The 25,975-nt window shown below is 40.8% G+C and overlaps 3 protein-coding genes across 3 annotated transcripts; 1 reads left to right on the top strand and 2 right to left on the bottom strand.

Annotated features, from left to right (window-relative positions):
* Positions 1 to 236: 236 nt before the first annotated feature.
* On the bottom strand, positions 237 to 2,157 carry LOC5512820 (chloride intracellular channel protein 3). The gene is made up of 2 exons (XM_001633105.3): positions 2,011 to 2,157; positions 237 to 1,941 (listed from the first exon to the last, which is right to left on the bottom strand). Exons 1-2 carry the CDS (start codon positions 2,050 to 2,052, stop codon positions 1,222 to 1,224), a joined length of 762 nt encoding a protein of 253 aa, XP_001633155.1. The 5' UTR covers positions 2,053 to 2,157; the 3' UTR covers positions 237 to 1,221.
* A 300-nt stretch (positions 2,158 to 2,457) lies between these two features.
* On the top strand, positions 2,458 to 5,759 carry LOC5512844 (radial spoke head protein 3 homolog). Its single transcript, XM_001633078.3, has 7 exons — positions 2,458 to 2,749; positions 3,218 to 3,305; positions 3,592 to 3,879; positions 4,030 to 4,317; positions 4,829 to 4,907; positions 4,985 to 5,071; positions 5,203 to 5,759. The coding sequence occupies exons 1-7, from the start codon at positions 2,640 to 2,642 to the stop codon at positions 5,472 to 5,474; spliced, it is 1,212 nt and encodes a 403-aa protein (XP_001633128.2). The 5' UTR covers positions 2,458 to 2,639; the 3' UTR covers positions 5,475 to 5,759.
* A 1,137-nt stretch (positions 5,760 to 6,896) lies between these two features.
* Positions 6,897 to 14,163, bottom strand: LOC5512821 (membrane-bound transcription factor site-2 protease). The gene is made up of 9 exons (XM_032382248.2): positions 13,574 to 14,163; positions 12,068 to 12,334; positions 11,487 to 11,590; positions 10,938 to 11,184; positions 9,850 to 10,021; positions 9,146 to 9,240; positions 8,618 to 8,813; positions 8,208 to 8,283; positions 6,897 to 7,770 (listed from the first exon to the last, which is right to left on the bottom strand). The coding sequence occupies exons 1-9, from the start codon at positions 13,646 to 13,648 to the stop codon at positions 7,548 to 7,550; spliced, it is 1,455 nt and encodes a 484-aa protein (XP_032238139.1). The 5' UTR covers positions 13,649 to 14,163; the 3' UTR covers positions 6,897 to 7,547.
* Between the last annotated feature and the right edge of the window lie 11,812 nt (positions 14,164 to 25,975).

The following is a 25,975-nucleotide window of genomic DNA, read 5'->3' as shown; positions in this document are numbered from 1 at the left end:
TTAGGGGACCATAGCAGAGTTTAATGAAAACGCATATGATAACCATTCATGATTTTACAAAAATCAAAGAAATATAATTTAATGTTTGGACTTGGGGTGGAACTTATCCTAAAAATTCAATTAAATATGTGTCATCTTCTAGGTTTGCTTTTGTTATTATATGTGTCAAATTTAGTGTCAGATATGAAAGGCATGCCATTCCTAGGTACATACCATTGAATAACAAACACCCCATGTTTTAATAATGAACTATATATTACTTTATTCATCACAAACATATTCTACAGGTATTCGGAATCTTTATGGTTTACCACAGTTAATGTAAGTATAACTTAGGATATATAGGTTTCATTGCTGGACTGAAGACAAACACATAATATAGAAGCTGCAATAAACTTTTTATTCCTCAAATTTAGTTGTTTAGACTGGGGTAAATATGGCAACATGCAATTTTAGTAAAGTCCTAAATTTGATGAGCAAATGCGGTCCAGCATAGAAATATTAAATACTTTCACAATAAAAATACCTATTCTCTCAGGACATATGGCTAAAAGTATTCCACTAAATCACTCCTGGTATTTTGAAACATTATAAATCACAGTTGCTTGTGTGCTGTATTGTAAGAATGACAAGAATTCCAAAGAGCTTTTTTCAGACAATAATCCACGACTTTGAGATTGCACAAATTTTATCTCAGAAAGGGCAGAATTTTGGAATACTGTAGTTATTTTGAAAGAACACAGGTCTAAACATGGAATATGGTAATTGCCGGTGACTAATGAGCTAAAACCTTATTATATTCTTGTTAATGGAGCTTTTCTTTACAGGAAACATATAGTGCATTGCTTTTAATAGAAACTTTTAGTGCTAGCAAAACACTGTAACCTCCGGACTGTTTTCTAAACAAAACCGCAGGGAACAACGGCTAGACCTGTAAGAGGGTGTGAGTAGAAAAACACTTTCAAATCACAAGAAGTACAACTTAAAAGGGCATAATTTAAAACTACTCTATGGTTGACCTATTTTACTATAAATGAAAGATTCCAATATAAGTTTTAGCGTAGCGCCACAAACAGACACGTGTTTCAAAATTCATTGAACAAAATGTACACGCAACGTATTTGTTTTACATAATTGTAATGTCGGACCCCATTCTTTGCCCAAAATCATAGGAATCAAGCCACTTTCTAAGGATATCTGGCTTGCAGTTCGCTTCTCGTCTTATTCGCGGACTTGGTTTGATTTTCTCATCGCTTCGGCGTCATCCATGCCAGCTTGCCTACAGTAAAAATGCACTATATCAGCTTTCTTCGGACATGTGCTTTGGAAAGCAGAATGCTTTCTTCCAGACTCGAGATAGCTCTCAATTCCCGTCAATTCTTCCATAGGAAACTCCTTTACCACCCCAAGACACACATAAATATAGTGTAGCTTGGGTAGTAGAGTACAGTCTGGTAATCCCGGGCTCTCTCCGCTGAGGAACATCTGATTTCCTTCGCCATCTTTGGGCATCTTCGCTGACATCAAGAAAGCGTTTACTTTTTTCAACTCCTGTAAGAGTTGCGTTTTTAGTGCCTCTTCGCCCTCCTGTGCCCGGTTTTTAATAAAGTAGTTGAATTTTTGGTAGATTTTCGATCCTGGTCCTACATTAACGAAGGACAGTATATCTTTGTTGGTGCATGCAAGCTTTGGAATGGATTGGTTGGTTTCGGAAAGTTTCTCAAATCTTCTCTCAATCTCGTCAAGGTCGTCCAAAACCTCTGCCCCGTTATCGAGGGTCAATGTTGGAAAATTCTTGTACGGGAAATGAAGTTGTACATTTGTCTTCTTTATGGTGTCCACGTTAAAGGTTTTTATGGGGAGACCTTTCAGAGCGAACATCATCATAATTCTGTGACACTGGATGTCGGCTCCGAGAGATTGGCAATCGAGTGTAGATGCCTATAACACAAAAACAAGATTTAAAACGTATTTAATTGTTATTAAGGATATACTTCCTTTACTGCCTACCTTCACGAAGAGTTCGACTCCAGGTATAGTTTCTTCCGCCATTTTTTCAAGGCTTTTTCCTTACGAGTCTCGAACACGTCTGTTGATCTCGAACGTTTCAATCGAAGTTACACCCTCGCTTTCCTCCAAGCGAAATAAATAGCCCCTGGGTACCCCCTGTGGAAACAGTCACGGCAGAAAAGACAGACAGTCAAAAACAAATTAGAAATGACCAAATAAAGCACTCAATTGAATTAAATTCTGGATAAACACTTAACGAGTAATCGCAAAAGTATGCTAAAAAGGACTTTGGGAAATTTAATCTGTAATTTGCCAGTAACAAACGGCTTGTTGTGTGACAATTCGCTAGTGTGACACTGGCTGAACAAGAAAAGTACCCGTATGTAGCCGAGCCCGCGTTTTTTTCAGAGGGCGCGTAAATAAGTTTTGTTGTCTTGACGACCGTGACGTGTAAATAGTCCTTTAGCAACGCCATGTTTTGGATGTAAAAGACAGCCATAACCAAAGAGCTCAGGAAATTCGCCTTTTCCTCCAGTAGATTTGATTTCCCGCTATAATATCTCTGCCCCACTTCAGCAGGGATATATTTTAGATAACTGTGTAGTATTTTGTGAGATTTTTACTGAAAAATGGCTGCTGCAGTAGCACAAAAAGGCGACGCATCGAGAACTTACACTTTCGCAAGCCAACCTCGACCCGTTCAACAACGAAAGAAATTCAGGGATCCTCTTACTCAACAGTAAGTAGTACCAAACCTCTCCCATGTTATATATTATTCTAAGCTAAATTCTTATGATGATATTTTTAATAGATCAAGCTACTACTCTTTCCTTGTCACGCTGATACATATTAGCACGACATCGTTGTTGAGTGCTATTCTTGTCCTCAATCATCAAAAGGAAAATCTGATTTTCCCGTACTGTTTTTACAGTTGTTATTTTTTAAAGTACGGCGATATACCAATCTTTTATCTGTTATCATCGATTTGATATCATTTGAAAGTTTCTTTCAAAGGAAAAGACAGGAAATGAATTCCAAATCAAATCTTAATCCAAACGAATTTATTCTATCTTACAACTTTTTTTACTTTCAATCCGAATGCAAGAAGATCCTACTTTTAATGTTTACGATCTCAGTGGTTATCTACTCATCTACTTAATTGTGAATGTAAGCTACGTGGAATTTGATTTTGGATGTCGATTTTCAGAAATGAAGCATCCATGCCCTATGGTAATATCATGTACGACAGAAGAATCGTGAGAGGCAACACATATGCTCAACGAACCCTCCCAGCGGTAAGATCCAATTATATAAAAAATCTTGCATGTATGTAGATAGCAATTTTTGACAGAGAAACAGAATCCTATTCTTTTAAATTAAATCTTGTTTTGTAATTTCCTTTGGTATATTATTAAATGTAGATGAGGGTTGATGTTTTATTTGTCAACCTTGTACTTTGGTGAGATTGCCTAAACAGAATTGATAACTCAAATAAATTAGATCTTTGTCTGGTGTTTTGATCAGGCATATTTTACCTTGCCTGCATGTGTCTCATAATAGCTTGAACATATTTTATTCTAGACTGCCCAACCAGACCCAATTGAAATACAAAAGCAACAAGAGGCAAGAAGGAGAGCAATTGCCAGGAAACGAGCAAAGCAACAACTTCAACCACGCTCACCTGAACCAGTGGAAGGTCGCAAACACATTGATGTTCAGACAGAATTGTACCTAGAGGAACTCAGTGATCGTGTAGAGGAGGCAGAGGTTGAGACACAAACCGATGCATTTCTGGATAGACCACCTTCGCCCCTCTTTATCCCCGCTAAGACAGGGGTTGATGTCGCTACACAGATTCTTGAGGGCGAGGTGAGGATGGCTTGCAGTAGACAAACTTTGTGTTTTAACTGCATTAAAGAATATAGAGTGCATATCACTGGGTATTCTATATGGTTTCTGAAATGCAGTGTTGAGTTCTTTTATATAGGGGATTTCATGTAACTTTTCTTATTTTCACAGCTTTTTGATTTTGATATTGAAGTCAAGCCAATCTTGGAAGTGCTTGTTGGTAAGACCGTAGAACAAGCTCTTCTAGAGGTCATGGAAGAAGAAGAACTTTCAAATCTCAGAGCCCAACAGAGACGATTCGAAGAGCTTCGAAATGCTGAACTTGTGGAAACACAAAGGTTGGAGGAACAGGAGAGGAGACACAGGGAAGAAAAAGAACGACGCATGCGACAACAGGCACAGGTTTTAAAAAAGGAGAAAGAGACTGGAGAGAAAATTGCAGCCCGGGCATTTGCACAGGTAAGCTGTATAGCTAAGCATGTGTTTGATTTATTCAAACTTGACTCTATCTTTTGCTACAATTTTGAGTATTCTGAGAACTCTTGTAGAAAAATACGGAAATTATAAAAGTGCTTCTCACTTCCATCAATCAAGTTTGGGATTTTTAAAGGAACACATTTTGTACCATTGGCCAATGCACTGCGGTGATATGGCATCATTGGAAGATGTGACTGATGAGAGCCATATTCTATTTGGACACTTGGAATTCATGAACTTGAATTCACAGATTACTCAAAATTGTAAGAATAATATTTTAGTGTAAAGAAGGAAACAATGTTTTAGCATATGTGCATTTCAAGTGTTAATTTTAACTTACGAACACTTATTTAAAATAATATAAATGGATCTAGACATGAAAATGATGAAATAGCTTTTTAGAGCATTGTTGCCTTATTTAACAGCCCTCTTGTACAATGTTTGAAAATGATTTTCAAAACATACTCAAACCATTATCTTATGTTTTTTGCAGAGTTATTTGGCAGACCTTGTACCATCAGTATTTGGATCACTCAACGAAAACGGCTACTTCTATGATCCCGTCGAAAGAGGTGGGCGTGAAAACCTAGACAATTCAAATAAAGAATTACATGTAAAGGAAATAGCTAAATTGGAATTTCTATCTCAGATGTGGAAACTTATTTCATGCCTTGGCTGATGGGACGAGTTGATGTCAATCTGAACAGATCGTTGGTTGCAAGAACAGTTCTTGATGGTAAGATTCTTTGTTCTCTGGTGTTTTTTTGTGTTTCTCTTTCAAATATGCACGTTTTTCCAGCTCCATTTGCATACTGTAGTTTTTGATTGATTTGTGTATTAAAACTCACAACTTATGCTTTTCTACAGCTATTATTCGGCATGTTGTCACAAAACGTCAACAAGTGTATGGGAAACTTGATGAGGAACTTAGACTATCTATGGAGAAAGAAATCATGGCTCGTGCGGCTGAGCAGAAGAAAAAGATAGAAGAAGCAACTCCAGCTCCACCACCAGAAGAACCCAAACAAGAAACACCAGTAGAGCCAACACCTGAAGTGCCGGCAGAAACCCCCAAGCCAGACGAAGACGATACTGCAAATGCAGAAGAGCCAGCACCAGAGGAGGAAGAAGAGACATAAATTCGTTCTTTTTTATTTATAGTGAGAAATTCTCTAGTCTGTAAATAAATTTAACCATGAAATTTAATTCACTTTTTGTTTAGAGCTGGTATAATTTGTCTTGAAGACAAATTTTTTGGCTGATAATTCAGCAGACTTTATCTGGTGATGTGGACAAATAACCCTATTACCAGTAACCTTTTCTAATTGTATTTTGGTACAGACATGTAAATATATGAACTCCCTTACATTTGCATTAGAAGCTACTGTTATACAGAGGGTAGAAAAAAAAGGAATTGATAAAAAGGTGTATTCTTGTTGTTACATGCTTTTATTTACTCAATAGTTTCTGAATAAGGGTGCGAGATCATTGGCCCTACAACATTTTAAATAAGTAAGAGGTTCCACATGAACATGTCACTTAATTGGAACACTAGGTAGGTAGATGACATTTGAAACAACATGAAAAGACATACTTTTTTTCAATTATTAAATTTAATAATGGCTGCCCTCTCGACCCCAGGGTCTTCTAGGTAATTCACCTTTCCCACATTTTCCCACAACTCTTTGCGACACGCACGTGAAACGAAGGATAAAAACAAACTTTAAAATTTTGACGCCCGACCTCGGTTTCAAACGAGTGTCGCAAAGTGTTGTGAGCAAGTTCGGCGCTGGAAAGTCACGTGCGTTTTACGGGGTCAAAGTCCAACAAATTGTAAGCCCGCGGAAGTTCAGACAAGTCAAGAAGCGTGTGCTTTCGTAAGAACAAAATGGTGACAACAAAGCATTGCGCTAATGGCACCTGTAGAAATGATTCTAGATTCCCGCAGTTATGAAAGACAAATGGCAATGTAGACTGTGTACTATTCTTCCATTTTTCAGGAGAATAAAAGAAAGATAGAAAGAACGAATAAAGCGGTGCAAACACAGTGATTTAAGTGTGGCAAGGATATAGCACCACAGAAGATGATCCTGATTCTATACCTGCAGATGTCTAGATTACCCAGAAGACCCTGGGGACGAGGCTGCGGCTGCGTGTGATTTTGATTGTTGCATTATTTCAGTAGTGGAAATAATTTATTGAGGTTGTCAAAATAAACATGCAAAGCATTTGTAACCTATTTTTGGTCAGTAGTTCCTATCACATTGTTTAGATGAATGTTTTTAAGACTATCTACACCTTAAATATTTCCGAATTTCTTAAGCTTATTGTAATCATTTTGCATTAATACTTGTGCGTACTGCTCACGGCCGGAATTGGCCGGCACGCGAGTCAATGGGTTAAATACACCAAACAGGATAAATATTCCAAATAGTATATTTAAGAGAAAAAGAGACATTCCTTCCCTTGATTGGATGTTTCACTCGTTGTTATATTTTTCTTGCCAAATGTGTTTGTTGAAATTGAAAATCATATATTTACAATTAACAAATCGTATGACATTATATTACTACATTTTATTCCGTAAAAAAATCCCGAACAACCCAATATGTGACTGTGTATATGTTTGACATACTTTTGAGAATTTATTAACTTTTATTACAGTTCATTTTTTTATGAAACAATGAGTACAAAGTTTGTACTTTACAAGCCCTCCAAAATAGCCTCAACTTGCTAATAATAATAATGTCATTTCCCGATACCGTTTTTCCGATTTGCGTCTTCTCATGTGGGTTTCCAAAATCAGCCGTACTGTATATAGGAAGAATGGCAAAACTCTATGGCCCTACTTGATGCAGTTTTTTCCGACATCCAGCTTAGTAGCGAATCTGGGGGGAGGGGTTAGGGGGGTTTAACCCCCCCCCCCCCCCCCCTCTTGGGCTGGCAGAAAGCCATATGCAACAAAACAAAATTACCCCCTCCCCCCTTTGTCACTGAACCAAACCCCGCCTTGAGCGGAAAGCTAGATCCGCCCCTCCAGCTTTTATTTGGTAAAAAGACAAAGTGCACTGTCAATTTAACCTAAAACACGTTCGGCCGCTACAATGGCACAGAAAAAAATGTATGATTCCAGAGAGGGTTTTGAAAATTCCGGGGTGTGAGGAGTATTAGAGATTGGTGGTCCCAAAACCCCATGGGGTGGCTCTCATGAATCAGACGCTTCCAAGGGTCCATAATGCAAGAGTGATATTAGCTGCAAGTAACAAAGTTCCCATTGTCAATATAACTGTGCACAAAGTGCTTCTTTGGTCTTCATTCGGTATAATGTTCCCTAGAGTATGATCCACAAGAGCAAACAGGGCCCACTGGCCATCCAGCGAGTAACACGGCACAATGTTTAGCAGTGCTAGCGCTCCTGATAGAGAAATTAAATATCTGCACATTGATGGTTAAAGAAGGTTAAATAATGTTACTGAGATACTCCTTTTTATTGCTTACATTTTAAAATACAACGGTCTGTTTAAAAAAGGACTTAAAAATAACCATCCACGACACTTCAATAATACAAAAAGTAACTTAGTTACTAGCTTTTATTGGCCAATGAAAAAGGATGCCTTTTGTCACTCAATATTGTGAAGGGATGTAAAATGGATCATAAAACAAAACTCCATTTTTCATATACTTTTTCCAAAGAAGTACATATGTTTTTAGATATGTTATAATAGCTTCCCAAAATCAGCTGATGAAAATGGATGCTCTCACACACTTGATGTTCTGCAAGGATGACGAAATTGCTGATGGCCAGAACTCTTAAAAGATATTTAAATACAATTCGGAAGAATCCATGTACATGCATGATTGACAAAGGATACATTAGGAATGTTTCTATGATAGTTGGGAGTTCCATAGGTAGGATGGGACTTCGAGGTGAGTAGTTAACAACAGCAACTGAAAGAGAGAAAATAAATTATGTTAAGATTCTCACACATTGTTATTTTTTCATTTTCTTGGGTTGCACTACAGACTGACTGCATACCATTCCCCTTTTACTTTGGGGAGGAGAGAGCTCCAGGGAGTCCAGCAAGTTCACATGTTAAAAAGGCCTTCTTAGCCAAACCTTTGTTATTGTTTTCATTCGACATTGGAAGACAAAATGTGATGAAATTTCGAAATAAACCCCAATAGAAAATCAGCCCATGGAAATAAAAGCCTTCCCACACTAGGTATTTTGCTAGGACGACAAATTTTACAAATTTTCACTAATACTTAAGCTCAATCCTACCTGTGTACTGAAGTAATATAGGGTCCCCCACATATAGTACATCAGGGCCACCAAGTCGCCGTACCCTGATCAGTCGACTGGAGTTGTCAAGCGATGGATGAACACAAGCTTTATTACCAGGCCCATGGCAGTGCTCAGGTAAGCTACAGAACTGAGATGCCTGCATGATGCTACGAGCCGCAAGACAAGCATAGCCCTGAGAAAATGACACAAATTGAATAGGGGGTTTGCATGGTTCAAGGGTGATTTTTAAACCCCTTAAAGTGTTTTTTTTTTTTTTTGGGGGGGGGGGGGGTTGCTTGAAAGAAAAAAAAATCATGCGGGATAATCAAACAAATACCAGATTTATAAACAACTTAGGGCTTGATACACAAAGTCTGGTTACGCTATCTGTTTAGGGGTTTTATACAGTGAATAGGACTTATCCGGGCTTTGTGCAACCACCCCAGATAAATACAATATATAGCTTGACTCTGCAATGAATCTGCCATTTGCTTGTGAAATGGTAAACTAAAAAATGTTCAGTACCTTTTCACTTTTTATTGACTCATATCTAAAGCAGAGCCTTGATGAGGTAGTCAGGTTACCACAACATTCATAGACACCATCCGTAAAACTTCCTCCTGGTAAAACAAAAAGGTATCAAATTTAGAAGTGAAGAATAGAATTAAAAGTTAAGGAAATTAGAAATAGAAAGGCACATATGATTTATGTGCAAGAGGTAGAACAACTGTAGCTTGTGCCCAGATGCATTGTGCATTTTTCCAGTGGTTTCTGCTTACTGTATTATCTATACAGTATCAATGATGTGTTAATGTATAATGCACACCTAACTTTTCTTCAAAAACCTCTTCTACAAAAACCTCCCTGGGTTTCCCAGTGAATGGGTAAATCTGTTGCACAACCTGTGTCTGTTTTTCTTTGTCTCTGAATTTCTTCTTCCAAGCTGGCGCTAGCACAGCAAATATTTACTTGACAGCTGAAATCTTTTGTTCGCATAGCCAGAGTCGAATTTTCCAAAAAAATTGCTTGTTTTCTCCAATCTTGTTTTGCAGCAAGCCTTGCTTTTTTATTTAAACAGACTCGTGTCTGGTGGCTTTCTAAGAGGTCCAGGTAACAATCATTCCCTTATTTAATTAGAACAACCTGACCAGTGCAAGTGAAGACTACACGGTGTGGGCTATCTTGGCTGAGGCGCATGACGAGTCACATCATGATCATTGTATGCATACCTTGTGAGGAGTTCTGTCTAGTTACGGTAAACATGTTGCTGCAGTAGCCATGTTGTGGTGAGTTTAGAGTTCTAGACACACATTGTATCCAGTCATTCTTGTTGTTAACTGGGCAGCCATAGACTGAGTAGATTGTGTCTCCCCTGTTGATACTCCCAAAGACTGGTGAGTTCTAGAAAAAGCACAGAACAAGATTTAAGTCAAAAGGTTCCCATGACTTGAAAGAGCTACACTGATTGCTTATTGCCTCTCTAAATGAGTATTCTTAGCTCGCTCTGTTACATGTACTGTGGCAGGGTTTGCAACCCTCTCACATACCTGTCAGCCTCTGAAAATCTCAAGGCTTGAGAATATTTGGGGGAGAGGTGGGGTATATTCATTTTTGAGGGGGAGGGGTGGGTTTAGCCTTGCAGGCATTTGCAGTATAGTAAGCTCTCACGAACAAATCCACTTATTGATCTCACAAGGGTGTTAGATTAATTGTGCTACACAAAGGAATTATTGTTTCAAATATTTTTTTATAGAATAATTTTTTGGAAGCGATAAAAATCGCTAAAAAGTGGGAGATTCGGTGCTCAACGCGGGAGAGCGGGAGAAGGGGTCCAAAATCTTGAGACTCCCACCTAATGCGGGAGAGTTGATAGGTATGCTCTCATCACAATGTGATAGAAGCCTCTGAATAAATATAAATAAAGCTGAGCTCACAAACAAGGGGAGAGAACACATATGGACCCCCATCATAACAGTTACCCTGCCCCCCCCCCCCACCCACCCAGAAAAACAAAATGAAACTACTGCACTGTTATTTAGGTCAATTGAACAAAAAAATGGGAAATTATAACATATAAGAAATTTTCAATTATGAGTTTGAGCTAGTATGTAAGCGCTGCTATTGAAGATGGTACCAGGGGCTAACCTCCCCAGCAGTTCTTTTGCATTCTAACAATACAGGCTAATGGAGTACAAAGAGAGACTCCGGCTAAACATCCTCCTTCAAAAGGATAAGAGATCCACAGTGTAGAAAGCTTTTAGCCTTTTGACCCCTGGAATAATACAGCGGAAGAGCTAGTTGTTTTGACAATACTCACCCTCGACACTTTAGTGACCACTGCTCCTTGATCTGCCATATAGAGCGGCACTAGTAAATAAGGTAGTGACCATAGCAACAACAGCCCTAGCAACACAAGGATGACATTATGCCAGACCCCTGCACAGTATATCCTGAGCTGTCTGATTGGAGAGATCATCGTCAGGTGGTCTGTATACAAATCAACATATGCACCAGGGTAGATGGCCATAAAGAACATGCCAAAGCCGTTTACACGCACCTGCTCTCTGTGAAATACAAGATGAATATCAGGGTTTCCTGCTTGCCTGATGTTACCTCAAAAGATTATTTGTTTCTTTTCAATTTGCTATTTTGATTTAAGTCTAGTAAGCCTGCAATTACTAGCCTTAAAGCTAATTTGATAATGCACATGCACTGTAGTATTGCCATTCAAAGCAAGCTATACAGTACATCCTGTTTTTCAAATCTGAGTAGTTTCCCAGCTGAAACTCTTTTATTTACAACATTGCTTAAAGCTTCGTCTTTTTTCCCTTCCCAGTTCTTGAAGCTGTAGGACTGAGAAACTAACCTGACGGCAGCAACTGCATGACCCATCTCATGGAAAACTCCGCTGACTGCCAGGGTTATGAGGTAATACATTAACTGACTCCATGGCAGGTTCACCCCAGGCATCTAAAACAGCAGTCGTTACATGATGAAAAACAGAAGTTCACATAATTTGAAAAAAATGACTTTTGGTTAGTTTGTAAAAGTACTGGGGAATGAGGACCCACATCAAATACATATCAATAGTGACAAAGGCATTTAATAGTTCCTTGTTCATTAAAATTGAAACAAAAGAAATTACTTGCTTTTAAAATCTAAGCTAAGGGCTTATTTCTGAATCTGTGGGCTTGGCTCATTCAAAAAGGGACATAGCTTATTTGGATTAATCAGGTGGTAATAAAACTGAACCTTATTTTTCTTGAATTTGTGAAATGAGTGGCATACAAGCACAGACAACATCCCTACTTTTTTCTAATTCTTTTCTTTTAATTTTTTTTTTGATGGGGTAAATGAAGCAAAAGGAATCACTAATACTGCTTTAAAAAATCAATACATCTACTGAGCTTTGGCAGTATAGAATAGTCTCAGTGACTTAAAACTTACAACTGGTGTTAAAACTTGTTCCGGGGCCTCCTTGGTGAATGCTTGATACAGAGTCAACGAGAGTACCATTACCGATAATGCCATGAGTCCAACACCTACAAACACTCCTAAGCTAAACCACAGGTGTAAAAGATACGGGTGAAGACGGCCAAACCAGATGAACCAGCGATTGAGCTGTGTGGTGTACCAGCGAATCTGGCAAAGTGACATAGTAATGCCATGGTCTTCCAGAAACTCTTTGTATCGACGGGAATACTTGCGGTAGTTCTGTTGGGTTAAATATGTTTAACATTTAAAGAAACTTAGCATGCAAACAGTGTGACCCACTTTGACAGTTTTGTGGGATGCTGGAAACATTCAGAAATGTTCAATTGCCCACCAGCGAGACAAATAAATGCTTTGATGCATAACATAACCTTTAGTTATAAAGTTCTTATTTATTAGACTGGGGTTTTCACATGCTAATTGGCTTTCTTCAAACTTTCAATTGGTAGCTGCAGTAGCAAGCATCCCCATGGACACTATCAGGCATCTTTTTTTCCGGCACAGGAAATCAAATCAGAAACCAAGGCTACTATGCTAATTTTAATTTAATTCCTATTTTTCCTACAATTGGGTAATAAGTCTAACAATATAGGTATCTAACAATGATTTAAAAGCAAAGAGGCAAAGGAAGGATTGTAGCTAGTCTCAGAGGGGAGGGGGGGGTGATGATGCAGTGCTTTAAGCAATGAATCTTATGAATTCAGGGTCGTAGCAAGGGATGGGGCACTGGGGCATGTGTCCCCCCCCCCACCCCGAATATTTTCAACAATCAAAAGGAAATGACCAGAATGGGCGTGGCTGTGCCCCCCATCTTATGTTGCCTGCTATGACTCTGGATTTATAAAGGTCTATAACAGCCAATGGCTGAATTTGAAAGATCAATGTACAATGCCATGAATTTTTTTATGGATGTTTGATGGATTGTTTATTGCAATGGATTGGTGTTTATTGATTTTCATTGATTCTCAAAGCCTTCTAAAATTTGTGGTTTTTTGCTTCCTCTGCAGATGTAACTATAAGATGCTTTTCAAGAGGAGATTCAACTCTTTTATGGATGTTCAGAAATGGATTCCTCCTCCTTTATTTGGACTTTACCACATTGAGCTTGTTTTATTTAAGATGTGTTGGTTGTTGTTGCTTAATGCCTCATAGAAGTTGTCTTTTCTGTTGCATGTCATTCAACAGGATTTGGCACATTCATGTTTGAGTGACATATTTCAAATTCAGCCAATCACGAAGCCTACCTTTATTGCAAGCAATACCTAATGCCTAGTGCACACTAGCAACATAACAACATAACGACATGGGCACATGCACTATGTTTAGCCCAACATAATGACATAAAAGAAAAAACATGTTTTTCTCTTATGTCGTTATGTCCATGTCGTTATGTTGAAGATAAGAGTGCGCGCGTCCACGTCGTTATGTCGCTAGTGTGCACTAGGCATAAGAAATCCTTACCTTTAGTACCGCGTTGACAATGAAAACAAGCGTCCAGAAGAATATTACTAAATAAATACTAGATGATCGAAGCATGCTAAGCCAGTAAGGTCGGTTATCCTTTCATAAACAGCTCCCTTTCTCTTCTTCAGCTACAAACACGAGAAATCGCTGACACAGCTTTATATATCTATTACTGTAATCCAAACAATCTTCAAAGAACTATACATTTCCCGTCGCTTCCACTTTCCAAAGAGGAATTTGTTGCATTTCGTACTCCTGAGAGACGCAGAAATCGCGCTACACTTGAAAAACAAAGCTGATAACTCAAACAGTCTTCTTGCAAAGCATTGGAATAAAACCGAATAAAAAAAAAAGTTCACGTGCATCCAGTTTCCCCCTCGAGCTATCGCAGTTTATCGTGGTCTCTACTTCCACCGAGAAACCATTTCACCAGTGTGTCCTTAGGACCCTGAGAGACACACTGATTCAAGCCGCAGAAAACCAATAACACATTAAGGAACAAAATCCCATTGAAGCTAAACACGTTACCAAGTGATGGAGTAAAAGGAACTCTTTCTCCATCAATGTTTTGAAGGAAATAGGGTCCAGTCCTTCTCGGGAATCGTACGCTATTCTTTTTTGGGATACCTGTGGATTCATGCTTGGACATACAGCGGAATGCAGGAAAAAAAATTGCTGGGAAAATAAGGCAGGGTTGACTCTTCGGGGGCTCCCTTAGGCTCGGTTTCCAGCCGTGGTTACGTCATGCTCTGCTCCTCCAATGACGCGATTGGAGAGGATCGCGGGCGCACCAAAACCACCACGGCTGGAAACCGAGCCTAGGGTCCCCTCTCCCTGAGAGAGCGTGGACCAAGACGCAGGGGGAGGGGGGGGGTCTTAACAACCCAAACGTTTTTGTTTTTATCACTTTTTCACTTGCAAATTACTGAAACATAATATAGCAAGAGCTTTCCCAAACCAGCCGATGGAAATGGGTGTTCTTAGACATAGCAGTTGTTTAGTAGGATGACAAAATGACAGCTGAATGAGAATCTTTACACCTAAGGCGCAAATTTGGATAGTCGGAAACAAAGCATGACTTTAAATTACGCTACCATGTCTAATGGCTAATAAAATCCCCATCAATGGATGACACACTTGAGTATATCCAAGTAGCCCTCGAGCAAATAAAAAAAAACGTGACTCGGATGGTCAAACAGGCGTATGTCTACACCCAGGACTGGTCAAAAGGGGGGGGGGGGGGGTCCGAAGGGTGCAGACCACACCCTACTCATGTAACGAGATTAGTTCGACTTTGGTTGGTAGTTAACGTAACATTCACCGATGATTTTCAACGGGAAAACGCGAAAAGTATTGAAAAATTGTAAAAGCAGTGTGTCTATTGGAAGTTTCTTGGAGGATTTGACTTATAATTTAGAACCTTTATAAGAAAAAGTCGACAACAACGCAGATTTATGTTTTTTTAGAACGATATTTCGGCAGGCCAATAACCTGCCTTCTTCAAGTTATAAATGAGTTACAGTGGCATGTTACAGCTAGTATATGTACAAAGTTTATTGATGATTAACTAACAAAATGTAAAAATAGTAATTGAGTAATGAGTAACTTAAGGAAGATTGTAAATAGGGTGGTGTGTATTACTAAACAGCTAAACGGTTTCTTCACGCCGGTTGAGGCCACCGGGTTCAAGAGTGCCAGCGCGAGCTATCTGTGTGGATTCTCTTGCCTTGCGGATGGAGTCACTGTTATTTGTTATTTTTAAGTAGGTATGAGCTCTATGTCAGAAGCGGTGTGGTTAGGTTTTAGAAAGTGTTAAGCGGCGTGGGTTGGTATGGATCGAGATTGCGAGTCTACAGTTCTGCGGTGGTAATTAAAGCGTTTTTTTAATTTGCGTAAATAGTAATCCACACCACCCTATTTGCCTTCTTCAGACGATTTTTTAAATAAAATGACCCGCGATAGGCCTTAAGAATACGGTTAATTTTATGTTTTTTTTTTCCCTACCAGATTTTTGCCTCCCGGCGTAACTGCTGAGGTTTCAATTACTCTGATAGAGGTACTGGTACAACTGTGATACAGGTACTATGAGAATGCCCATCATAGAAGCGTACAACTGTGAAACAGGTACTATGAGAATGCCCATCACTAGGAGCGTACAACTGTGATATAGGTACTATGAGTGAGCCCATCACTAGGAGCGTACAACTGTGATACAGGTACTATGAGTGAGCCCATCACTAGGAGCGTACAACTGTGAAACAGGTACTATGAGAATGCCCATCACTAGAAGCGTACAACTGTGATATAGGTACTATGAGTGAGCCCATCACTAGGAGCGTACAACTGTGATATAGGTACTATGAGTGAACCCATCACTAGGAGCGTACAACTGTGATATAGGTACTATGAGTGAGCCCATCGCTAGGAGCGTACAGCTGTGAAATAGGTACTATGAGTGAGCCCATCATAGAAGCGTACAACTGTGAAACAGGTACTATGAGAATGCCCATCACTAGGAGCGTACAACTGTGAAACAGGTACTATGAGAATGCCCATCATAGAAGCGTACAACTGTGATACAGGTACTATGAGTGAGCCCATCACTAGGAGCGTACAACTGTGATATAGGTACTATGAGAATGCCCATCACTAGGAGCGTACAACTGTGATATAGGTACTATGAGAATGCCCATCATAGAAGCGTACAACTGTGATACAGGTACTATGAGAATGCCCATCACTAGGAGCGTACAACTGTGAAACAGGTACTATGAGAATGCCCATCATAGAAGCGTACAACTGTGAAACAGGTACTATGAGAATGCCCATCACTAGGAGCGTACAACTGTGAAACAGGTACTATGAGAATGCCCATCACTAGGAGCGTACAACTGTGAAACAGGTACTATGAGAATGCCCATCATAGAAGCGTACAACTGTGATACAGGTACTATGAGTGAGGCCATCACTAGGAGCGTACAACTGTGATATAGGTACTATGAGAATGCCCATCACTAGGAGCGTACAACTGTGATATAGGTACTATGAGAATGCCCATCATAGAAGCGTACAACTGTGATACAGGTACTATGAGAATGCCCATCACTAGGAGCGTACAACTGTGATACAGGTACTATGAGAATGCCCATCATAGAAGCGTACAACTGTGATATAGGTACTATGAGAATGCCCATCATAGAAGCGTACAACTGTGATACAGGTACTATGAGAATGCCCATCACTAGGAGCGTACAACTGTGAAACAGGTACTATGAGAATGCCCATCATAGAAGCGTACAACTGTGATACAGGTACTATGAGAATGCCCATCACTAGGAGCGTACAACTGTGAAACAGGTACTATGAGAATGCCCAGCATAGAAGCGTACAACTGTGATACAGGTACTATGAGTGAGCCCATCACTAGGAGCGTACAACTGTGATGTAGGTACTATGAGAATGCCCATCACTAGGAGCGTACAACTGTGATATAGGTACTATGAGAATGCCCATCATAGAAGCGTACAACTGTGATACAGGTACTATGAGAATGCCCATCACTAGGAGCGTACAACTGTGATACAGGTACTATGAGAATGCCCATCATAGAAGCGTACAACTGTGATATAGGTACTATGAGAATGCCCATCATAGAAGCGTACAACTGTGATACAGGTACTATGAGAATGCCCATCATAGAAGCGTACAACTGTGAAACAGGTACTATGAGAATGCCCATCATAGAAGCGTACAACTGTGATACAGGTACTATGAGAATGCCCATCATAGAAGCGTACAACTGTGAAACAGGTACTATGAGAATGCCCATCATAGAAGCGTACAACTGTGAAACAGGTACTATGAGTGAGCCCATCATAGAAGCGTACAACTGTGAAACAGGTACTATGAGAATGCCCATCATAGAAGCGTACAACTGTGATACAGGTACTATGAGAATGCCCATCATAGAAGCGTACAACTGTGATACAGGTACTATGAGAATGCCCATCATAGAAGCGTACAACTGTGAAACAGGTACTATGAGAATGCCCATCATAGAAGCGTACAACTGTGAAACAGGTACTATGAGAATGCCCATCACTAGGAGCGTACAACTGTGAAACAGGTACTATGAGAATGCCCATCACTAGGAGCGTACAACTGTGAAACAGGTACTATGAGAATGCCCATCATAGAAGCGTACAACTGTGATACAGGTACTATGAGTGAGGCCATCACTAGGAGCGTACAACTGTGATATAGGTACTATGAGAATGCCCATCACTAGGAGCGTACAACTGTGATATAGGTACTATGAGAATGCCCATCATAGAAGCGTACAACTGTGATACAGGTACTATGAGAATGCCCATCACTAGGAGCGTACAACTGTGATACAGGTACTATGAGAATGCCCATCATAGAAGCGTACAACTGTGATATAGGTACTATGAGAATGCCCATCATAGAAGCGTACAACTGTGATACAGGTACTATGAGAATGCCCATCACTAGGAGCGTACAACTGTGAAACAGGTACTATGAGAATGCCCATCATAGAAGCGTACAACTGTGATACAGGTACTATGAGAATGCCCATCACTAGGAGCGTACAACTGTGAAACAGGTACTATGAGAATGCCCATCATAGAAGCGTACAACTGTGATACAGGTACTATGAGTGAGCCCATCACTAGGAGCGTACAACTGTGATATAGGTACTATGAGTGAGCCCATCACTAGGAGCGTACAACTGTGATATAGGTACTATGAGAATGCCCATCACTAGGAGCGTACAACTGTGATATAGGTACTATGAGAATGCCCATCATAGAAGCGTACAACTGTGATACAGGTACTATGAGAATGCCCATCACTAGGAGCGTACAACTGTGATACAGGTACTATGAGAATGCCCATCATAGAAGCGTACAACTGTGATATAGGTACTATGAGAATGCCCATCATAGAAGCGTACAACTGTGATACAGGTACTATGAGAATGCCCATCATAGAAGCGTACAACTGTGAAACAGGTACTATGAGAATGCCCATCATAGAAGCGTACAACTGTGATACAGGTACTATGAGAATGCCCATCATAGAAGCGTACAACTGTGAAACAGGTACTATGAGAATGCCCATCATAGAAGCGTACAACTGTGAAACAGGTACTATGAGTGAGCCCATCATAGAAGCGTACAACTGTGAAACAGGTACTATGAGAATGCCCATCATAGAAGCGTACAACTGTGATACAGGTACTATGAGAATGCCCATCATAGAAGCGTACAACTGTGATACAGGTACTATGAGAATGCCCATCATAGAAGCGTACAACTGTGAAACAGGTACTATGAGAATGCCCATCATAGAAGCGTACAACTGTGAAACAGGTACTATGAGAATGCCCATCATAGAAGCGTACAACTGTGATACAGGTACTATGAGAATGCCCATCATAGAAGCGTACAACTGTGATACAGGTACTATGAGTGAGCCCATTACTAGAAGCGTACAACTGTGATATAGGTACTATGAGTGAGCCCATCACTAGAAGCGTACAACTGTGATATAGGTACTATGAGTGAGCCCATCGCTAGGAGCGTACAACTGTGATACAGGTACTATGAGAATGCCCATCATAGAAGCGTACAACTGTGATACAGGTACTATGAGAATGCCCATCATAGAAGCGTACAACTGTGAAACAGGTACTATGAGAATGCCCATCGCTAGAAGCGTACAACTGTGAAACAGGTACTATGAGAATGCCCATCATAGAAGCGTACAACTGTGATACAGGTACTATGAGTGAGCCCATTACTAGAAGCGTACAACTGTGATATAGGTACTATGAGTGAGCCCATCACTAGGAGCGTACAACTGTGATATAGGTACTATGAGTGAACCCATCACTAGGAGCGTACAACTGTGATATAGGTACTATGAGTGAGCCCATCGCTAGGAGCGTACAGCTGTGATATAGGTACTATGAGTGAGCCCATCATAGAAGCGTACAACTGTGAAACAGGTACTATGAGAATGCCCATCACTAGGAGCGTACAACTGTGAAACAGGTACTATGAGAATGCCCATCATAGAAGCGTACAACTGTGATACAGGTACTATGAGTGAGCCCATCACTAGGAGCGTACAACTGTGATATAGGTACTATGAGAATGCCCATCACTAGGAGCGTACAACTGTGATATAGGTACTATGAGAATGCCCATCATAGAAGCGTACAACTGTGATACAGGTACTATGAGAATGCCCATCACTAGGAGCGTACAACTGTGATACAGGTACTATGAGAATGCCCATCATAGAAGCGTACAACTGTGATATAGGTACTATGAGAATGCCCATCATAGAAGCGTACAACTGTGATACAGGTACTATGAGAATGCCCATCACTAGGAGCGTACAACTGTGAAACAGGTACTATGAGAATGCCCATCATAGAAGCGTACAACTGTGATACAGGTACTATGAGAATGCCCATCACTAGGAGCGTACAACTGTGAAACAGGTACTATGAGAATGCCCAGCATAGAAGCGTACAACTGTGATACAGGTACTATGAGTGAGCCCATCACTAGGAGCGTACAACTGTGATGTAGGTACTATGAGAATGCCCATCACTATGAGCGTACAACTGTGATATAGGTACTATGAGAATGCCCATCATAGAAGCGTACAACTGTGATACAGGTACTATGAGAATGCCCATCACTAGGAGCGTACAACTGTGATACAGGTACTATGAGAATGCCCATCATAGAAGCGTACAACTGTGATATAGGTACTATGAGAATGCCCATCATAGAAGCGTACAACTGTGATACAGGTACTATGAGAATGCCCATCATAGAAGCGTACAACTGTGAAACAGGTACTATGAGAATGCCCATCATAGAAGCGTACAACTGTGATACAGGTACTATGAGAATGCCCATCATAGAAGCGTACAACTGTGAAACAGGTACTATGAGAATGCCCATCATAGAAGCGTACAACTGTGAAACAGGTACTATGAGTGAGCCCATCATAGAAGCGTACAACTGTGAAACAGGTACTATGAGAATGCCCATCATAGAAGCGTACAACTGTGATACAGGTACTATGAGAATGCCCATCATAGAAGCGTACAACTGTGATACAGGTACTATGAGAATGCCCATCATAGAAGCGTACAACTGTGAAACAGGTACTATGAGAATGCCCATCATAGAAGCGTACAACTGTGAAACAGGTACTATGAGAATGCCCATCACTAGGAGCGTACAACTGTGAAACAGGTACTATGAGAATGCCCATCACTAGGAGCGTACAACTGTGAAACAGGTACTATGAGAATGCCCATCATAGAAGCGTACAACTGTGATACAGGTACTATGAGTGAGGCCATCACTAGGAGCGTACAACTGTGATATAGGTACTATGAGAATGCCCATCACTAGGAGCGTACAACTGTGATATAGGTACTATGAGAATGCCCATCATAGAAGCGTACAACTGTGATACAGGTACTATGAGAATGCCCATCACTAGGAGCGTACAACTGTGATACAGGTACTATGAGAATGCCCATCATAGAAGCGTACAACTGTGATATAGGTACTATGAGAATGCCCATCATAGAAGCGTACAACTGTGATACAGGTACTATGAGAATGCCCATCACTAGGAGCGTACAACTGTGAAACAGGTACTATGAGAATGCCCATCATAGAAGCGTACAACTGTGATACAGGTACTATGAGAATGCCCATCACTAGGAGCGTACAACTGTGAAACAGGTACTATGAGAATGCCCATCATAGAAGCGTACAACTGTGATACAGGTACTATGAGTGAGCCCATCACTAGGAGCGTACAACTGTGATATAGGTACTATGAGTGAGCCCATCACTAGGAGCGTACAACTGTGATATAGGTACTATGAGAATGCCCATCACTAGGAGCGTACAACTGTGATATAGGTACTATGAGAATGCCCATCATAGAAGCGTACAACTGTGATACAGGTACTATGAGAATGCCCATCACTAGGAGCGTACAACTGTGATACAGGTACTATGAGAATGCCCATCATAGAAGCGTACAACTGTGATATAGGTACTATGAGAATGCCCATCATAGAAGCGTACAACTGTGATACAGGTACTATGAGAATGCCCATCATAGAAGCGTACAACTGTGAAACAGGTACTATGAGAATGCCCATCATAGAAGCGTACAACTGTGATACAGGTACTATGAGAATGCCCATCATAGAAGCGTACAACTGTGAAACAGGTACTATGAGAATGCCCATCATAGAAGCGTACAACTGTGAAACAGGTACTATGAGTGAGCCCATCATAGAAGCGTACAACTGTGAAACAGGTACTATGAGAATGCCCATCATAGAAGCGTACAACTGTGATACAGGTACTATGAGAATGCCCATCATAGAAGCGTACAACTGTGATACAGGTACTATGAGAATGCCCATCATAGAAGCGTACAACTGTGAAACAGGTACTATGAGAATGCCCATCATAGAAGCGTACAACTGTGAAACAGGTACTATGAGAATGCCCATCATAGAAGCGTACAACTGTGATACAGGTACTATGAGAATGCCCATCATAGAAGCGTACAACTGTGATACAGGTACTATGAGTGAGCCCATTACTAGAAGCGTACAACTGTGATATAGGTACTATGAGTGAGCCCATCACTAGAAGCGTACAACTGTGATATAGGTACTATGAGTGAGCCCATCGCTAGGAGCGTACAACTGTGATACAGGTACTATGAGAATGCCCATCATAGAAGCGTACAACTGTGATACAGGTACTATGAGAATGCCCATCATAGAAGCGTACAACTGTGAAACAGGTACTATGAGAATGCCCATCGCTAGAAGCGTACAACTGTGAAACAGGTACTATGAGAATGCCCATCATAGAAGCGTACAACTGTGATACAGGTACTATGAGTGAGCCCATTACTAGAAGCGTACAACTGTGATATAGGTACTATGAGTGAGCCCATCACTAGGAGCGTACAACTGTGATATAGGTACTATGAGTGAACCCATCACTAGGAGCGTACAACTGTGATATAGGTACTATGAGTGAGCCCATCGCTAGGAGCGTACAGCTGTGATATAGGTACTATGAGTGAGCCCATCATAGAAGCGTACAACTGTGAAACAGGTACTATGAGAATGCCCATCACTAGGAGCGTACAACTGTGAAACAGGTACTATGAGAATGCCCATCATAGAAGCGTACAACTGTGATACAGGTACTATGAGTGAGCCCATCACTAGGAGCGTACAACTGTGATATAGGTACTATGAGAATGCCCATCACTAGGAGCGTACAACTGTGATATAGGTACTATGAGAATGCCCATCATAGAAGCGTACAACTGTGATACAGGTACTATGAGAATGCCCATCACTAGGAGCGTACAACTGTGATACAGGTACTATGAGAATGCCCATCATAGAAGCGTACAACTGTGATATAGGTACTATGAGAATGCCCATCATAGAAGCGTACAACTGTGATACAGGTACTATGAGAATGCCCATCACTAGGAGCGTACAACTGTGAAACAGGTACTATGAGAATGCCCATCATAGAAGCGTACAACTGTGATACAGGTACTATGAGAATGCCCATCACTAGGAGCGTACAACTGTGAAACAGGTACTATGAGAATGCCCAGCATAGAAGCGTACAACTGTGATACAGGTACTATGAGTGAGCCCATCACTAGGAGCGTACAACTGTGATGTAGGTACTATGAGAATGCCCATCACTATGAGCGTACAACTGTGATATAGGTACTATGAGAATGCCCATCATAGAAGCGTACAACTGTGATACAGGTACTATGAGAATGCCCATCACTAGGAGCGTACAACTGTGATACAGGTACTATGAGAATGCCCATCATAGAAGCGTACAACTGTGATATAGGTACTATGAGAATGCCCATCATAGAAGCGTACAACTGTGATACAGGTACTATGAGAATGCCCATCATAGAAGCGTACAACTGTGAAACAGGTACTATGAGAATGCCCATCATAGAAGCGTACAACTGTGATACAGGTACTATGAGAATGCCCATCATAGAAGCGTACAACTGTGAAACAGGTACTATGAGAATGCCCATCATAGAAGCGTACAACTGTGAAACAGGTACTATGAGTGAGCCCATCATAGAAGCGTACAACTGTGAAACAGGTACTATGAGAATGCCCATCATAGAAGCGTACAACTGTGATACAGGTACTATGAGAATGCCCATCATAGAAGCGTACAACTGTGATACAGGTACTATGAGAATGCCCATCATAGAAGCGTACAACTGTGAAACAGGTACTATGAGAATGCCCATCATAGAAGCGTACAACTGTGAAACAGGTACTATGAGAATGCCCATCACTAGGAGCGTACAACTGTGAAACAGGTACTATGAGAATGCCCATCACTAGGAGCGTACAACTGTGAAACAGGTACTATGAGAATGCCCATCATAGAAGCGTACAACTGTGATACAGGTACTATGAGTGAGGCCATCACTAGGAGCGTACAACTGTGATATAGGTACTATGAGAATGCCCATCACTAGGAGCGTACAACTGTGATATAGGTACTATGAGAATGCCCATCATAGAAGCGTACAACTGTGATACAGGTACTATGAGAATGCCCATCACTAGGAGCGTACAACTGTGATACAGGTACTATGAGAATGCCCATCATAGAAGCGTACAACTGTGATATAGGTACTATGAGAATGCCCATCATAGAAGCGTACAACTGTGATACAGGTACTATGAGAATGCCCATCACTAGGAGCGTACAACTGTGAAACAGGTACTATGAGAATGCCCATCATAGAAGCGTACAACTGTGATACAGGTACTATGAGAATGCCCATCACTAGGAGCGTACAACTGTGAAACAGGTACTATGAGAATGCCCATCATAGAAGCGTACAACTGTGATACAGGTACTATGAGTGAGCCCATCACTAGGAGCGTACAACTGTGATATAGGTACTATGAGTGAGCCCATCACTAGGAGCGTACAACTGTGATATAGGTACTATGAGAATGCCCATCACTAGGAGCGTACAACTGTGATATAGGTACTATGAGAATGCCCATCATAGAAGCGTACAACTGTGATACAGGTACTATGAGAATGCCCATCACTAGGAGCGTACAACTGTGATACAGGTACTATGAGAATGCCCATCATAGAAGCGTACAACTGTGATATAGGTACTATGAGAATGCCCATCATAGAAGCGTACAACTGTGATACAGGTACTATGAGAATGCCCATCATAGAAGCGTACAACTGTGAAACAGGTACTATGAGAATGCCCATCATAGAAGCGTACAACTGTGATACAGGTACTATGAGAATGCCCATCATAGAAGCGTACAACTGTGAAACAGGTACTATGAGTGAGCCCATCATAGAAGCGTACAACTGTGAAACAGGTACTATGAGAATGCCCATCATAGAAGCGTACAACTGTGATACAGGTACTATGAGAATGCCCATCATAGAAGCGTACAACTGTGATACAGGTACTATGAGAATGCCCATCATAGAAGCGTACAACTGTGAAACAGGTACTATGAGAATGCCCATCATAGAAGCGTACAACTGTGAAACAGGTACTATGAGAATGCCCATCATAGAAGCGTACAACTGTGATACAGGTACTATGAGAATGCCCATCATAGAAGCGTACAACTGTGATACAGGTACTATGAGTGAGCCCATTACTAGAAGCGTACAACTGTGATATAGGTACTATGAGTGAGCCCATCACTAGAAGCGTACAACTGTGATATAGGTACTATGAGTGAGCCCATCGCTAGGAGCGTACAACTGTGATACAGGTACTATGAGAATGCCCATCATAGAAGCGTACAACTGTGATACAGGTACTATGAGAATGCCCATCATAGAAGCGTACAACTGTGAAACAGGTACTATGAGAATGCCCATCGCTAGAAGCGTACAACTGTGAAACAGGTACTATGAGAATGCCCATCATAGAAGCGTACAACTGTGATACAGGTACTATGAGTGAGCCCATTACTAGAAGCGTACAACTGTGATATAGGTACTATGAGTGAGCCCATCACTAGAAGCGTACAACTGTGATATAGGTACTATGAGTGAGCCCATCGCTAGGAGCGTACAGCTGTGATATAGGTACTATGAGTGAGCCCATCACTAGGAGCGTACAACTGTGATATAGGTACTGTGAGTGAGCCCATCACTAGGAGCGTACAACTGTGATATAGGTACTGTGAGTGAGCCCATCACTAGGAGCGTACAACTGTGATATAGGTACTAT

The sequence above is a fragment of the Nematostella vectensis genome, chromosome 14 (genome assembly GCF_932526225.1).
Source record: "Nematostella vectensis chromosome 14, jaNemVect1.1, whole genome shotgun sequence".
NCBI lineage: Eukaryota > Metazoa > Cnidaria > Anthozoa > Actiniaria > Edwardsiidae > Nematostella > Nematostella vectensis.
Note: the sequence above shows the minus strand (reverse complement) of the source record. Positions and strands in the feature narration are given on the sequence as shown.

Excerpts from the sequence above, each read along its gene's own strand:
- LOC5512844 (XM_001633078.3), top strand. The coding sequence starts at position 2,640 with ATGGCTGCTGCAGTAGCACAAAAAGGCGACGCATCGAGAACTTACACT. Across the intron at positions 4,908-4,984 it reads CTATGATCCCGTCGAAAGAG|ATGTGGAAACTTATTTCATG; the intron begins GTGGGCGTGAAA and ends TTTCTATCTCAG. Across the intron at positions 5,072-5,202 it reads TGCAAGAACAGTTCTTGATG|CTATTATTCGGCATGTTGTC; the intron begins GTAAGATTCTTT and ends GCTTTTCTACAG.
- LOC5512821 (XM_032382248.2), bottom strand. The coding sequence starts at position 13,648 with ATGCTTCGATCATCTAGTATTTATTTAGTAATATTCTTCTGGACGCTT. Across the intron at positions 8,814-9,145 it reads AGTCAATAAAAAGTGAAAAG|GGCTATGCTTGTCTTGCGGC; the intron begins GTACTGAACATT and ends TCATTTTCTCAG. Across the intron at positions 7,771-8,207 it reads ATCATAGAAACATTCCTAAT|ATATTTAATTTCTCTATCAG; the intron begins GTATCCTTTGTC and ends ATCAATGTGCAG.
- LOC5512820 (XM_001633105.3), bottom strand. The coding sequence starts at position 2,052 with ATGGCGGAAGAAACTATACCTGGAGTCGAACTCTTCGTGAAG. Across the intron at positions 1,942-2,010 it reads GAGTCGAACTCTTCGTGAAG|GCATCTACACTCGATTGCCA; the intron begins GTAGGCAGTAAA and ends TTTGTGTTATAG.